This window comes from Polypterus senegalus, chromosome 8 (genome assembly GCF_016835505.1).
Source record: "Polypterus senegalus isolate Bchr_013 chromosome 8, ASM1683550v1, whole genome shotgun sequence".
Classification (NCBI taxonomy): domain Eukaryota; kingdom Metazoa; phylum Chordata; class Cladistia; order Polypteriformes; family Polypteridae; genus Polypterus; species Polypterus senegalus.
This window is the reverse complement of record NC_053161.1, coordinates 115370031-115384966: the sequence shown is the minus strand read 5'-3', so window position 1 is coordinate 115384966 and position 14936 is coordinate 115370031. Positions and strand designations below refer to the sequence as shown.

Genomic DNA, 14936 nt, shown 5'->3' with positions numbered 1-14936 from the left:
ACATATGCTCTGCCTATACCTTTTAGAAATTAGTACTTTAAATGCCTTGCTTCTTGTGATTGCTTGTGTTTAAACCCACATCTCGGTTTTGTGAACAAATGGTACTGGCCATTTGAGGTGACTGAGCAAAAAGGTCTCCTGCCCATTTTGAAGTTTGTCCACCAGACCAAGTTAAGTAAACAAAATAAACTTTTCATAGTAATGTTTTGAAGCTATGACAACAAAGTACATGCAAGTCTTTTAAGTCTTTACCCTATAGAGTCCAGAAAAGGAATGGAATCCTTCTGGACACATCTGCAAACATGCACCACGGTAAGTTTCCTTTAAAAGAGACGGTGTAGTCTGATATGAAAGGAAGAATGGACTGTGAACTGCAAATAAACAATTTTTTTTTTAATATCAAATGTCTTTGTTTTCATTTTGCAGGTTAACCTCGAACAGAGGTCATGGGTGTGAAAGGTGCTTTTTTGGAAAAACTGGAAAAAATGGATGGGACGTTGCCAAAGCATAGTTTTAGTGTAGGCAATTCTTCAAAAAGGGATTTGCAGGTCTGGGGGGACTGCAATGGAACAACAAAGGAGTGTGGTAATTAAGACTCCTCGACGTGTGGTTCCAGGTCAACATTTTTAGCCAAACCATGCAACCTAGAATTTAAGGGGTGTGGTGTGTGATCGCTGTGCCATACTGGGCAAGGATGTCTGTGTGGCCACATGATTCGCGGCAGAATAACCAGCTGAAAATGGAGGCACATAAGCCAAGCAAAAAGAGCAGCCATAAGATCAAAAGGAAAAGGGAAAAAGATGAAAGCAACTTCAGGAAGCTGTCTAAAGATGTAGGGGCATGCATGCATGTGTGTGTGTATGAAGCTGCGCGCAAACACAACACAGAAGATATACAGAGGCTTACGCCTAGATTGAGGCATTGGGGTGGTAGGTCACATGTGACAACACTGACAGGTTGATGTGTGACCAGTTTTAATGAATGGCCATGTAGATCGGCTTGGCATATAAAACTGAGAAGTACACAGCAGGGGTCATCTTTTGACCGTCTGCCATTGGAAAGGGAGGATAGGTAAGCGATTTATATATAGCAATCCTTACTGAGCATCCTTGTGTATAGAGCGTTACTTGATTTTTTCACTGATTTATTTGTATTTTTGTGTTTATGCCATTTTTTTTCACTTTGGATTATAGTAATTTTTATCTGTCCTATTGATTTTTGTCATGGGATTTGGAAGAAGAAGAGTTGTTTAATCATGTGTTTTTATTTTTTTCACACCTTCATTTCTGAGCCATGTTAATACTGTACATATTCACCTTCACTTATTTTTATTTAATGTTGTAGATCAGGGATTTCCAACCTTTTGTCCCCTGAGAGCTACTTTTACAAAATGAAAATGGCAAAGAGCTACTCATGTTTTCTAATGTTTATTCTCATAGCTTATTTCAACCCAAAGAAACTGAATAAGCTTGTTTTGCCTGAACATTTACAAAATGTTGCAGTCTACAACTCAAATTTTGCATTAAAACATCACAAAAAATATTTAGTTCACTTGCAAGTGCATTTTGTATGTCTGTATGCATTTTCACACTATTGAATTAAAACATGAATGCTGTCAAAACAAAACAACGCAATTACAAATACACAGATATTACTTATTCATTTGTCATTTTGTTACATGTCACTGTTTCACTTCACAAGAGTATTCACATGTCCAGTTGCATGTGTGATGTGTTTTTTAGTTAGATGACTGGCACTGCATGGAGTCAACAACAGCGGTGGATGGTGAAGTGTAGCCACTTGTAGGTTCACTCTTATGGAGTCATTTAAATGTTCATCGGTCAGTCTTATTCTGAACTTTAATTACATGACATTCATGTCAGAAAAGGCAGAGGTATGTAGACCCAAACAAAGCAGATATTTTCAGAGCTGCTTGGTGAAGATTCTTATAGTTATCTGACTGTACTAAACTCCAGAAATGCTGAGAATGCTGTTGAGACTTTAACTGTACATTATTTTGAAGGTTTACTAATATATAATATATAAAATCCAATGTCTGTCTCTCTGTATGTCTGTCTGCTTTTCACAAGAGAACTACTTAATGGATTAATGGATCGTTTTTTTTTTTTCTATAATTTGCTTGTGCATTCCAGTTGATTTTGCGACTACTCTCATTTCACCGTGTATCATAGTTCGCTTGCACTACCGATTTATTTACGCGAATCCGAGAAACACGCAGAGGACCGAGTGAAGGGTTCTTTCTCACTCACTAGCTTTGGGGCGTGTTCCTTAACTCCGCTTAGCTAGTGAATGAGAGAACAATTGAATTCAACTTTGTTTGATATTTAAAATAAAGTGTTACTTAGGTAAGTCTGAGTCCGGATATTCTCTTAAGTGTATGCCACATTGAAAAGACAGATTGCAATTCTGATTGTGATATGATTTTTTAGAAAGATCGTCCACCCCTAATTTGACTAATCAAGTTTTCAAATTTATGTAGGATTCATTAACCCTTTGGCGAGCTACTTGGAAAGGAATTGCGAGCTAGCGACGTGTTGGAGACCCCTGTTGTAGATATATCTTTATCCTGTGTTTCTGCAGAGGACTGCAATTAATTTGATTTGTAGGACACTGGGATTTTCTTTTTGTTGCAAGCACTTTATTTAAGATTTGTTCTTTATGAATATTTTAAAATCTGCTTATTCTGTTATATTATTCCACTAGGACCCAACTTATTCTAAACAGAAATAGGTGCAAAGCATGAACTAATTTGGCACAAATTTAGATTCAACCCTCATCCTAATATGACTTTGAGATGCTGGTGGAAAATGGAATGCTTAGAAAACCCACAAAAGCAGACATGAGGCAAATGTGCTTAACACTTTGCTCTAGAATTCAAATCCAAAGCTAGATACAAGGAAAATTCATTAAGCAAAAACACAAAAAATAGAGCAAAGTTTTAAAAACTCAAGCTTACTTAAAAAAAATCACAAACTGAAAGATATGAATGACTTTTTCACTGGGTAAGGTGTATATTTAGAATTTTATCCTGGTGACTATACGTAACTGCAATTGCTAAGTAACTTAAGTGGACGGTGTGTCTAAAAAAAAACAGCATGTGGAGGCATAACAGTGGGCATATGAGAGAAAATAACAAGGCAGTACAGTTTCATCCTATGTAAGATGTCTTTCAGATATACCAAAAGCTCCAAAGTTACTACAGCGTTTGGGCAGGATATTAACAAAAAACAAGAAAACCTCAAATAACTTCACCGCAGCATCACTCAAATCCACATTTAATTAAAACTCACAATGGCTTTGTGCAAAAAGCATACTGAGGAAAACATTAATTGAAACTCATTTTAACTTCAATTAAGCCACTATAGACTGCCTGTAGAGGAGAACTGTGTACTTATTATCATTACCGGTTTAACTAACATTGTTTGAGTTTATCGATGTTAGCCAGTTACTCTCAAATCATTTTCCTTCACTCTCCATTGTCTTGGGATTTTTTTGGAGTATAACTAATACTTTGATATTGTCTATCACCACTTTCAACCAGATCCTCTTGGGACTCTCTCTTCACCCCACTCCCCCCCCCCAAAACCAACCCAACCCCGATCTTAGTACAATGGTCTTTTTCCAATATTCCTCAGTACACTTACTGCTTCTACACCAACTCCTTCTCTTAACTAGGTATTTGTATTCCTATCACTCCTTGCATTCATCTGATCATTCTCATCTCTGTTCTTTCCATGTTTCCATCCTGTTACACATTCATCAGCCATGTCTCACAACTATAGAGCAGAACATACCACCTCTCAAACAGCTTTAATAAAATTTACCCGTCAGTGTTAGGGAGAAATCAGACCAGGGGACATCTCCAGGAGATTCTTCCACATACCTTTCAACATCGCTATCACTCCTGTGCTCACAGCATCATCTTCATTCAACATCACCTAAGTAGCAGAACTTCTCAAATACTTTCTCAAAAAAACTCCACTGTCAGTATTTAAAATTTATAGTTGCTACAACAGTATTCTGTAATCCCTCATACCACTTTCTGCAAGCAAAGTTCATGCTGGTCACTTTGAAGACTACCTTTCAGACTACTACATCAAATATGCACCAACTTATACAAATCAGGTACTGAATTGAGGTTCTACTAATACTCCTACTACATATGCTGCATGGTTATGTACCCACCACTTCCTGACATTTTCCCTTCAACCATTACTTTGCTCTTTCCTGCATTATCATAACGCCTTTTTGCTCCAAACTAACTTCCCATTTTAGCATCTTCTCCTTCAATTCCACTTTACCATTTGCAAACAAAACAAGATCAGCACTCTCCATAGCCTGCTCCAAAAACTTGCTTGTTCAATATTACACACACTTCAATGGATCACCCTTTCTTTAGCATACTGGAATGAGCACACTTCTTTTCCAATCTTCAGCAATCAATCCTAAACACAATCACATTGCACAGGTCTGTCAACTATTCAATTCCAGGACATTCTTCTGCGTTTATAGCAACACTCCATTTGAGTGTGCTGCTTTACCTTCCTTATTTTCAGTCCTTTTGCAATCTCACCTTTAGAAAATGTATAGCTTGGTCATTCTATTTTGTCACAACAAATATCACAATCTCATTCATTCTCCTTATTCAGTACCCTTTTCATGTAGGTCTTCCAGTAATCCAAATCTCAGTACTATTAATCAAGATGTTCCCTTAAGCATTTTTCCAGCAATTCACATATACTACATCCTGTCTTTCTTTTAACATCTTCTTCACAATTCTGGATACAAAAATTATTTAATGTAGGATAATTATGCTTGCAAGGAAAAAAAGAACTAAAATTTATCAGGAAGAGATTTTAAAAAGAGACATTTCAAAAGCAGGATGTGGTTGATGGACAGCCGTTTATCCCAGCCAATACCCCCAAGCCGCCAGGTGGAGCCCTCCTAGCAGTATGGAGGTCCCCAGAAGACCAGCAGGGCATCATGGACAATGTAGTTTTTATACGCAGCCCTGCTGGATGCCGTGGGGGCCACTAGGGGATGCTGCAGGGAGGAATTACGAGTATTTTCCCTATGCCCCGGAAGCACACGTGGACAGGAGGAATGACGTGCTTCTGGGGTGAAGAAAAGAACTTGTACCTGACCCGGAAGTGATTGAGAGTCACATGGACTGGGGATGGAGAACACTTCCGGGTCAGGAGATATAAAAGGACTTTGGGAGCTCCCAGACGGCGAGCTGAGCTGGGTGGACGGGTGGCAACGCGTCTGGGAGTGGAGGATTGGTTTATTGTGATTAGTGTTTGTATTTAATGAATATAGTGGAGGAGAGGGTGCTTTGTGCACTGTGGCAATTTAATAAAGTCGAATTTTGGACTTTTACCTGGTGTTTGGAGTCGTGGACAAGGGTTCAAGGGAGCGATAGCGCCCCCTATCTGTCACAAGGATTAGAAGTGCATTTTGTAAATGTCCCACTCCAATGAGTAAATCCAGATAAAATTAGGTTAAGTAGTTACCATAATTCATAATGAAAACAGCCATGAAACTGGACCAGAAATTGACTTACTTTGAGAAACTAGAATTACAGTGGCTCTGATTCTTCCTGAAACAGAAGCATGCAATTGTAAAGATGACACAATTTGTAATAATTGTTAATTCACTGTGTTTGTATCAGGTATATGTTATTATATGTACTGTATATGTCCCTCTAATAATTATAGACCCAGTTCAAATTACCCTTCCTCTCTAAAATACTTGAAAAGGTAGTTGCCAATCACATTCACTCCTACCTTATACATCACAATTTATTTGAGAAATTCCAGTCTGTGTTAAAAATGAGATTATGATATCCTTCTACAAAGGAAATTCCACTGTAATTATGCTGTTACATTAAGTGCAGTGTTTGATACCACTGACTTACTACACAGGCTGAAAATTGATGTTGGTCTTACAGGCAATGTCCTTGCCTAGTTTAGTTTTTATTTATCAAACCAATTCAACTACGTACAGAAATGTGCTGACAGTACCCCATTATTATACACAGAAAAGAGATATGGCATCCCGCAGCACTTAATACTGGGTCCTTTACTGTTTTACATTTACATGCTTCCACTGGGAATTATAATTAGGAAACATATTGTTAATTTTCACTTGTATGCAGATGACACCCAGTTAAACCTTTATTTTTAGACAAAATGACGTTTCTCCGATGTTGTCATTAATTAGATGAGTTAGTGAGTTAAAGGAGTGGAATGATGAGAGCTACTTAATTTTGAACACAGATAAAACAGAAATGTTAATTATTGGAGGGAATGATGCTGATCACATCACTCTTATCACTCTTTAATTCAGCTGGAATCTCCATTAGTTTAACTGAATCAGCCCCCCAATCTAGGCATTGTTTTTGACACTAGCATTTAAAGTACACATTACAAAACTATCCAAAACATTTTTTTTCCATCTTAAACATGTTGGCAAATTAAGCCATTTTCTAAATATGCAGGATACTGAGAAACTCATGCATTTATTTCAATGCGGTGTTCGCTGGCTGCTCAAATCGTTCTTTATACAACTTTCAGTTAATTCAAAACACTGCTGCAAGAAGTATTGCAAAAACAAAAAAATACAAGCACATAATTCCAGTTCTTAAGTGCTTACACTGGCTCCCACTAACATTAACCTTAAACAGCCAAGGCCCTGCTTATTTATCTGAACTTACCATTACTTATAAGCCAGAGCGCAAATTAAGATCTCAAGATACCAGTTTGCTTATGATTCCAATGATTAATGAAATAACAGTGGGAGTTCAAGCTTTTAGTTACTGGGCCTTGAAGCTGTGGAATGGTCTTCCTGCTTCTGTAAGAGGTATCTCTTCAGTCTCAGCTTTTAAATCCAGGTTGAACACTCACTAATTTAGTTTAGCATTCTCTGAGTAGAGCTGGTGATTAGATATGCATACTGCAGCTCTGTTGTTAGTTATTAGTACTAAAACATAAATAGTATATATTTATAAACTGTTACTAACCCACCAATATTCTGTTTCTCTTTTCGGTATCCTCATACTGCCAAATTGTTTGCCTATCTGTGGAAAAGTCATCTTGGATGACAGAGCACTGGAATCATGGGATAGAAGCGTCTTTTCATCAGACTGGCTGGCCCAGCACTGACTCAGTTGAAGAATGGCCAGTAGAGGGGAGGTGGCTAGTTGGCCAAGGTCTCCAGGACTCTTACTGTGTCTGGCTTGTCTGACTTCTTTTCAATAAGGCATCGATTCTACAATTAGCTGATGGACAGATATTGTTGTTTTCATTTATGTAAACTAGTTTCTACTTGTTTTTGATGTTTTTGAACAAATTTGCATCCTCATATGTGACAGTTCTGTATTTAGTGTGTGGAATAATCTACAGTATTTTTGCAATTTTGTAATTTGTATTATTGTATTGCATTTCTGAGGTGGCAATGGCAGATTGGCCACCTAGCTCTGTAAAGAGGACTGCTTGGTTCTGTTTTGCGTATTGCATTTACCCCAGCTTTTGACACCCATTGTACGTCCAACCTCTCTCTCTCTAAACTGCTTTTCCCAAGATTTCTTCCATTATTTCCCCTACAGGGGTTTTATTTTTAGTTTTTTTCTTGTCTTCTTTAGGAGTCAAGGCAGGGGGGACTGTCAAAAAACACCATGTTAAAGCTCACTGAGGCATTTCCTTGTGTGATTTTGTGCTATGTATGAAATTAATTGTTGCTGTTGTTATTATAATGTCAAGGTTCACTCTAATAAAAATGTATAAGAAAAGGCTCTATTTTCATCTCAGTAAAAATGAAAGTCTGTCAATGGAACCATTGTCCAGGAAATCAAGGAAATGCAAAGAACCAAGAACCAAATCCAATAAGATCATTAAGAGACATGACTGTCACATCTTGCCATGAAATGGGCTACAAAGGGGTTTGGACTTCTTTTAAGTATAAGCCAAATAAGGAACTCTGACATAATTGCTGCTGGTGAAAGAAAATGGATAAAATCCTGATCCCTGGAATAGACCCCAATAGACTCTTTAGAACAGTCTGTGACCATTTTAGAAAGAGCAAGAGGAGTTCTTAAATGTTTTATGGACTGATATTTTTTCATTTGCCTTTAAATAAAAACAGGATATTAAATATATGGGATGAAGTGTGGTCTTGGTATATTAACGTCAAACCACCATCACAGTATAGGCACACACTTTAAATGGGAGCTCAGGGTATGCATTTTGGTTACAGCAATCAGTGTAGTAGAAAAATTAATAATGCTCACCTACAAAAAGAGAATATCACTGCATGGTCAAGTAGAGTTTATACACTCTACCTAAACAACCAATCATTTTTATATGTCATAATTGTATTAATTACCTGTATAATGTGTTAAAATCTGTGAGTTCTTTTTGATAACCCTCAAGCACTATTTAATCAGTTTATTGCTTGCTGTTTTCTAAAAGTCACTGAGGCCAATATAAAGCTCCTGAAATTGCTCCACTTTGGACACATATTCCTGGCATTTTTTGTGATATGAAATGTGAGATACCCTCTGGTGGTGACCAATAAATTTGCAAGCTTAACAGCAAACAACATTGGGCTTTTTATAGATGACACCCAACAAATATCATTAGGGCAATATAAGATACTTATATGGCTTAACCAAAACAAATGCAGTCTTTTAAATTCCTTTACTCCAGTCATAAATTACAAAATAATATTTCTTAAAATGTATGAATTAGTCTGCCTGCAGTTATAAAGGGAACTTTTTGATGCAGTAACATTTTATCTTTTACAGTTTTAGTCTTGTATCCCAATAATTTAATCAAGGTAATTCATACAAATAACTAAAGCATTTGTTTAAATACAAAGCCCACCTTCTGCTCCGAGTCTCCAAAATAAATAAAATACTCTGTTCTTTTGAATAAAACACTTGCACGTCTGCAAATGTTTCTGAAAATCAGACTAATACAACTAGGTACTTCTAACTGCAGGCATGTGAACCAAAACCAGATTATCTAGTTAAAACAAGTTGTTTAGATGTTAAGAATTTGTGTCAGATTAATTAAATTATTGCCATGAAAACCAATGAAAACTGTTATTTTACAATATGAAAAAGAACAGTATCTGATAGACCTTTGTGTCATATTCATGTTTCTGCTGTCAGATAACAAAGAACAGGCAATTAAGCTGAAAAACTATACTTTAAAGGAGCAAAAAAGTATGTTTAACAATTTAAGTACATTAACATGTTAAAACAGTAAAAGAAATATACTGTAACTTGACAGGTGTACACATTGAACAAGTATAGATACAGCAGTTACTAAAATTATATTTAAGGCAATGGAAAAATAAATATATTAAAGGCTATGGAAAACTAAAGGTACACATTCATTAAGACAATGAATAATCAATAGCATTGAAACTGTTTTGTACTTTGCATAAACAAATAATTCTGCAATAAATATGTCTGAAAAACATCAAAAACAGGATATTACTTTACACAGATCAATGAGCAGTATTTTTTGTAGTTTATCACTTCAGTCAAGTCAATAGATAATTTTACATACTGAGCTAAAGCAAATGTAAAAAGGTAGCAGTCACTGGTAAGTAAAGAATAATAGGTGCAAATGCTACATAATTATGTTTTTTGCATGATTATAAAGTACTTCATTTTCAAAATGTTACATCAGTACATTCAATGGCAGAGTATTATTTTATTCCATTGTATCAAAATTAACTAATAAAAGCATTACTGATTGTATCTTTTTAATACATATGCATAACACAAAACATGCATGATCACTGTGACTGTCAAGTTTTAACTAATTTTAAATATTGCAAATTGTTGGAAGGGAATTGAAAAAGAGGGCACTAAAGTATCCATAGTAACAAGTGTCCACAGGAAAAGCAAATGGTGCATCAAATGAACATGTCAGGTCTGCCAGATGTTTACAGATAAGCTAATTATTTCCTCCTCCCTAATAGTGACAATTACTAAGCACATCTCAAACATGAAAATTCAAGGTACAGTTGATTGCTGACTCTTTTCTCCAATATAACCCTGTACAGAACAAATATTATATTTTTCATTCTTTTAAATTATTATGTTAAAACGGTATCATTTTGTTTATTCTGAGTTAATTAGTAATTGTAAGGCTACGTTTCCAAAACTTCAGGTAGGTTTTTTAAAAATTAATAAGCAATCCCTCCCATGCTGACTTGAGTAATACTAAAAAGGAGAATTCATAATGTAATGTGTTATCTTTAATTAAATGATTTGTAGTGTATTTGTTAATTAATTTTGTTAATTATATATATATATATATATACACACGCACACACACATATATATATATATATATATATATATATATATATATATATATATATATATATATATAGTGTGTGTGTGTTTGTATGGAGAGATCGCATATATAACTTAACATGTAAAATAACCAAGACGAAGCTGTCTTGACATATGCAAATTATATTAAGCAGCCTATACATGACAGATAATTTCTATATGCACGTGATGCATGATGAAATATACTTAAATGTCTTTTGTTTGATTGAAAATTAAAAGTTTATGCAGATATGACAATAGAGTTTATAATCTCAACAATATCTTAAAGCAACAAGTACACAATACAGTATATGGAATGGTTTTAATGAGCGTGTGGCTCATAAATAACCACTGATTTACCAAGTACACGATGTGTATTGAAATATCTACATAAGAAACTTATCACATTGTCAAAAATATGAATACGGGACGATTTAACTGAATAGTAGTGCATCCACTTTTCTTATGTCAAATGACGCTTCTTTTTCCAAGGTCTATCACATCCAATATATTACACTGCATAAATTTATGTGACACAAAATAAACGGAATAAACTGTTGTAAACATGTTAGAAATAAGTGTAAAAAGCAAACTGCCATCGGAATGAAAGTTCCACATAATTCCTCATTTCAAAATATAAACAAATTAACGAAAAAATCGATGAACATCGAATTAAAATTTCCTGCAAAAATAACAGCATAGGCACGCCTGCGGGATGCATGAATGGCTACATACCACCATTCAGATTTTACTATGGAAACGATGCCTCGGAGTAAATTTACAATCCACCTACGACAAAATTCAGATATAATAGTAAGCTGTCATGCTATCTTGTTCAAGATTCTGCTTATTATGTAATTGCAAAAACGAGCATTCACCACATATCAGAAAGCAAAAGCAATCGAGAGAGATGCGCAGCTTCGTGAAGCTACAGGTGGAATCCATCCTGCTGTAATATTGTGTTGCCTATTTAGGAGTTTTCAGAAATCAAAGTCGAAAAGGTGCTCTTTCGTGATACAAAGTTACGCAGAGACAGTCTCGCTAACCATTATTTACTTGTATATTTGCCCTTTTGTGCACGTCTGCGTGCTTGTCCATTGGTCCGCTTTTCATGTTTTGATCAGTAAGAAATAGAGTTAGTAGATACCATAAACACAAAATACAAACAAAAGAATAAACCTTCACCTTAAACAGCCTGTTTCTGGCTGCTGAAGCACTCGTATACCTTCGAAAAAGGTCGGCTGTCCGAATAAACACAAGGGATGCGCTCTGTCTTGCAAAGGATTTTTTTTTTAAAGTTCAGCTTTTGGACGCCCACGCGTTCAGTTGATGCGCTATTAGTAGTGTTTTACACACAGCTCCCACACACAGCTTAGCACAGTTTACGCCACCGAATGAGAAGCATAATAAAATTAGAAGTGGGGGAAGATAAGTAAAGCGGGGGTGGGATAGAGCAGAAGATTAGAATCCAGTTTACCTGTGCTGTCTTTACCTGGACTGGTTCTTTCTAGGAGGATACTTGAACATTTTTCCCACTCCACTTGCCCTCCTAGGCAAAGGTCCGACACGATCTGCAGAGCCTTCTGACACAGGCTGATGCTTTTCTCTGATCTGGTACCCATGGCTTCCACCTAAGCCATGGCGTGCAAGAAGATTCTTTAAACAAACTACTGAGTAAATTTGAAAGTCCCCGAAGAAAGATGTTCAAGGCAGAGACAGCGCAAAAGCAAGACGTGGTAGTGGTAGTAACAGCAGCAGCAGCAGCAGCGCGGGCAGTTAGCACAGAGGATGCTCCCCAGTCTCACTGTCACAGTGTCCATGGAACAAAGCGCACTCCCGGCGCGCGCTGCCTCTGCAGCTGCTTTTGAACAACGAGCGTTCAGAACCTCGAGGGCTTCCGTAGCGGATGTGTCCAATCAAAAGTCACTCAGCTGGACTGGGCGGGAGACAGGTGCTGATGGGGTGTAACTTGGGGGGGGAAAAAAAAAAAAACATGAATCATGTTTGGCTTACCGTAGGTTTCGCTGTAACACTGCAATTGTCCTATAATTAATTTCCTACAAATAACGGAAAGAAAAGCCTTTTGGTGAAAGGTATTTCAGTCCCGTTGTCTTTAAAAAGTGCATAATTTTCTCATTAACCTTGTTAATTTTTTGAGAATTTTACAACATGAAATGACTAAACTTGTACATGTTTTTAATAATGCAGTTTAGCTATTTCAGGTTTACAGTTTTACACTTTTATAATTATGTTGTGCAAAATGATTTATATCTAAAAGTTCATCTACAATCTTAACATTACATTGAGATGACCATTCCAATTTATACCTAAGGCTATACTGAAAATAAAAATTCTGACATTTCTATTCATTGTCTAGTGGATTTAAATTCCCTCTTTTAGCTTCTTATAGACTTCATGCTTTTAGGCATTTGTGTATAGATAAATTAGTTTTGCTCATTAAATCTGACGAATGTAAAACAGAATTTTTCAAATATATTATATTTTAAAGTTTTTGCAGTGATTTTTGTTCCACATCCTGCTGCCACCTATACTGGTACCACAGTGGCATAATGGTTAGTACAGCTGGCTCAGAGCTGAAGATTCCAAAGTACAAATCTCAGCCTAGACACTGTCTGTCAAGTTTGAGCACAGAAATTTCCTTAGATGCTGTTGGTTTCTATCCACACTTCAAAGATGCTTGTTTGTTAAACGAATTGGTAGTTCTAAATTTTGCCAGTATTAGCTAGTCTGTATGACCACTTTGGTGCTACAATGACGTCAAATACAGCTTTGGTCCTGAACCCTTAAGCGGGTTCAATAATTCATTGCTGCCTGCCATCCAGAACAAAGCCATAATAGTGTTCAATCCTTTTTATGACAATATTACATCAGATAACAAAACTATATTCTCACACAATTGATACAACACTGCTTAAATGCAAAAATACATTCATACTCTTAATCATTTTTAGTCGTCAATTACACTATTGCTCTTGTACTGTTGAAATATACATTTACAGCAAGAAAAAGCACATGCACTAGCTCAACTACCTTAATGCCTCACATAAAGTTGCATGACAACTAAATTAGCAGAAAGACTAGAAAAGCAGATGCTGAAAAAAATCATTGTTGTGATCGACCAGTTTGCTAAGTCTTTTTGAGTAAAAATGGGACCATTTAGATTGGCAGGCAATTAATTGGAATATCACTACAGAAAACATAATTGCGTGTAAAGAAATATTACCACTGGAAAGTACACTAAGGAGCTTTTGTTATCTATTGGCTCTTGAAAGGGATGTAATGCAATGATCCTTGTTATTTTTTGTTGTTATTTTAATAGAAGGTTAGCTGGGTTTCTAGCCAATAATTACACTGTTATGTTTCCTGCTTAATCACTTTTTAAATCTTAACATGTTATGTTCTCGATTACTTTGCTTGACCTTGACAACAAATTTTCCTTAGCACCTATGAATTATTTTCATATTTTTGGTAGCTAAGCCTGACTCTTGACAACATTTGAATTTCCCTATGGGATTAATTCAGTTAATCTAATCTAATCTAATATTGCCATATTTGATACACACCTGGTATGTGTTTTAGCTTCTGTCAAATCTCAGTAATATGTCAATACTCTTAGTTTATTTGCATGCAGCCCATTATTTTTGTCACTGTTGTTATTTTTTGTTTAACTCCATGTCAGGCTAAAGTCATAATTGTCACTTATTGATACATTGAAGAATGGATCAGGTTCACAAAATAAATTGACTTGTAAGGTATCAAAGAACATATTATTTACTATTTAAAGGGCGTTGTCTTTATTTTTAAAGAGTAAAGCAGAGACTGAAAGGAATCTGTTTTCACACAAAGGAAAAAGAATATGGATAGATGGACAAAAAGAGACTTTAACAAAATACGCTTGAACTTAACTTACTGTTCACTAAGGAGGATCAGTTATATATGTCTTGAAATCAGACTTCTCAGGCCCCTATGCATTTTTCTGTGTTCAGCTGGATGCTAATTGTTGTTAGAGAATATACAGAAATAAAAAGAAGCAACATTCTTATTCTTAATAAAACTTAACCTGCGATGCTTTATCCATATAAATATTAGTACACTTCCCAAGGAAGCGTGATGATAAGGCACATAGCTAAAGACATAAGGTTTATTATTTTAGCCATTCTACATGATAGCAAGGTGCATAGGCGAGGTCAAACAACAGTAAGAAGGCAAGAAAAGGTTAGAATTGTTTACCTTGATGTATGCATTATTCTTCTCTTTTTAAAATTACAACATACATTTAAACAATAGCCATCCATCCAACTTTGTCTAGTTCATGTTTGTGTGGGCTTGAGCATATTTCAGCAGCAACTGGTTGCAAGGAAGGAACCATCACAGAGCACAATCATAAACACACCTAATCTAGAACACTTTTACAATATGGAAGGAAGAATAGAGCACATGGACAAAAATATCACACAAACACATAAAGAATTTGAATCTCGATAGGATTCAAACCTGGGAGGTGTGAGACACCTAACAACTACAGTTGCATCCTATTCAAACG

General features: G+C 35.9%; 1 protein-coding gene across 3 annotated transcripts in view; it reads right to left on the bottom strand.

The window, feature by feature from the left end:
* The window catches only part of syt10 (synaptotagmin X), a 115974-nt gene extending 103778 nt beyond the window's left edge, over window positions 1-12196 (bottom strand). For 2 of the 3 annotated variants that reach the window (XR_005634709.1, XM_039761662.1), the window contains exon 1: window positions 11850-12196. Coding sequence is in view for 2 of the 3 variants with exons in the window: in XM_039761662.1 (XP_039617596.1) it covers window positions 11850-11994 (145 nt within the window). In the remaining variant the exon portion in view is untranslated. The remainder of the gene's footprint in view (window positions 1-11849) is intronic. The other variant, XM_039761663.1, reaches the window with a different exon arrangement.
* Window positions 12197-14936: the final 2740 nt, after the last annotated feature.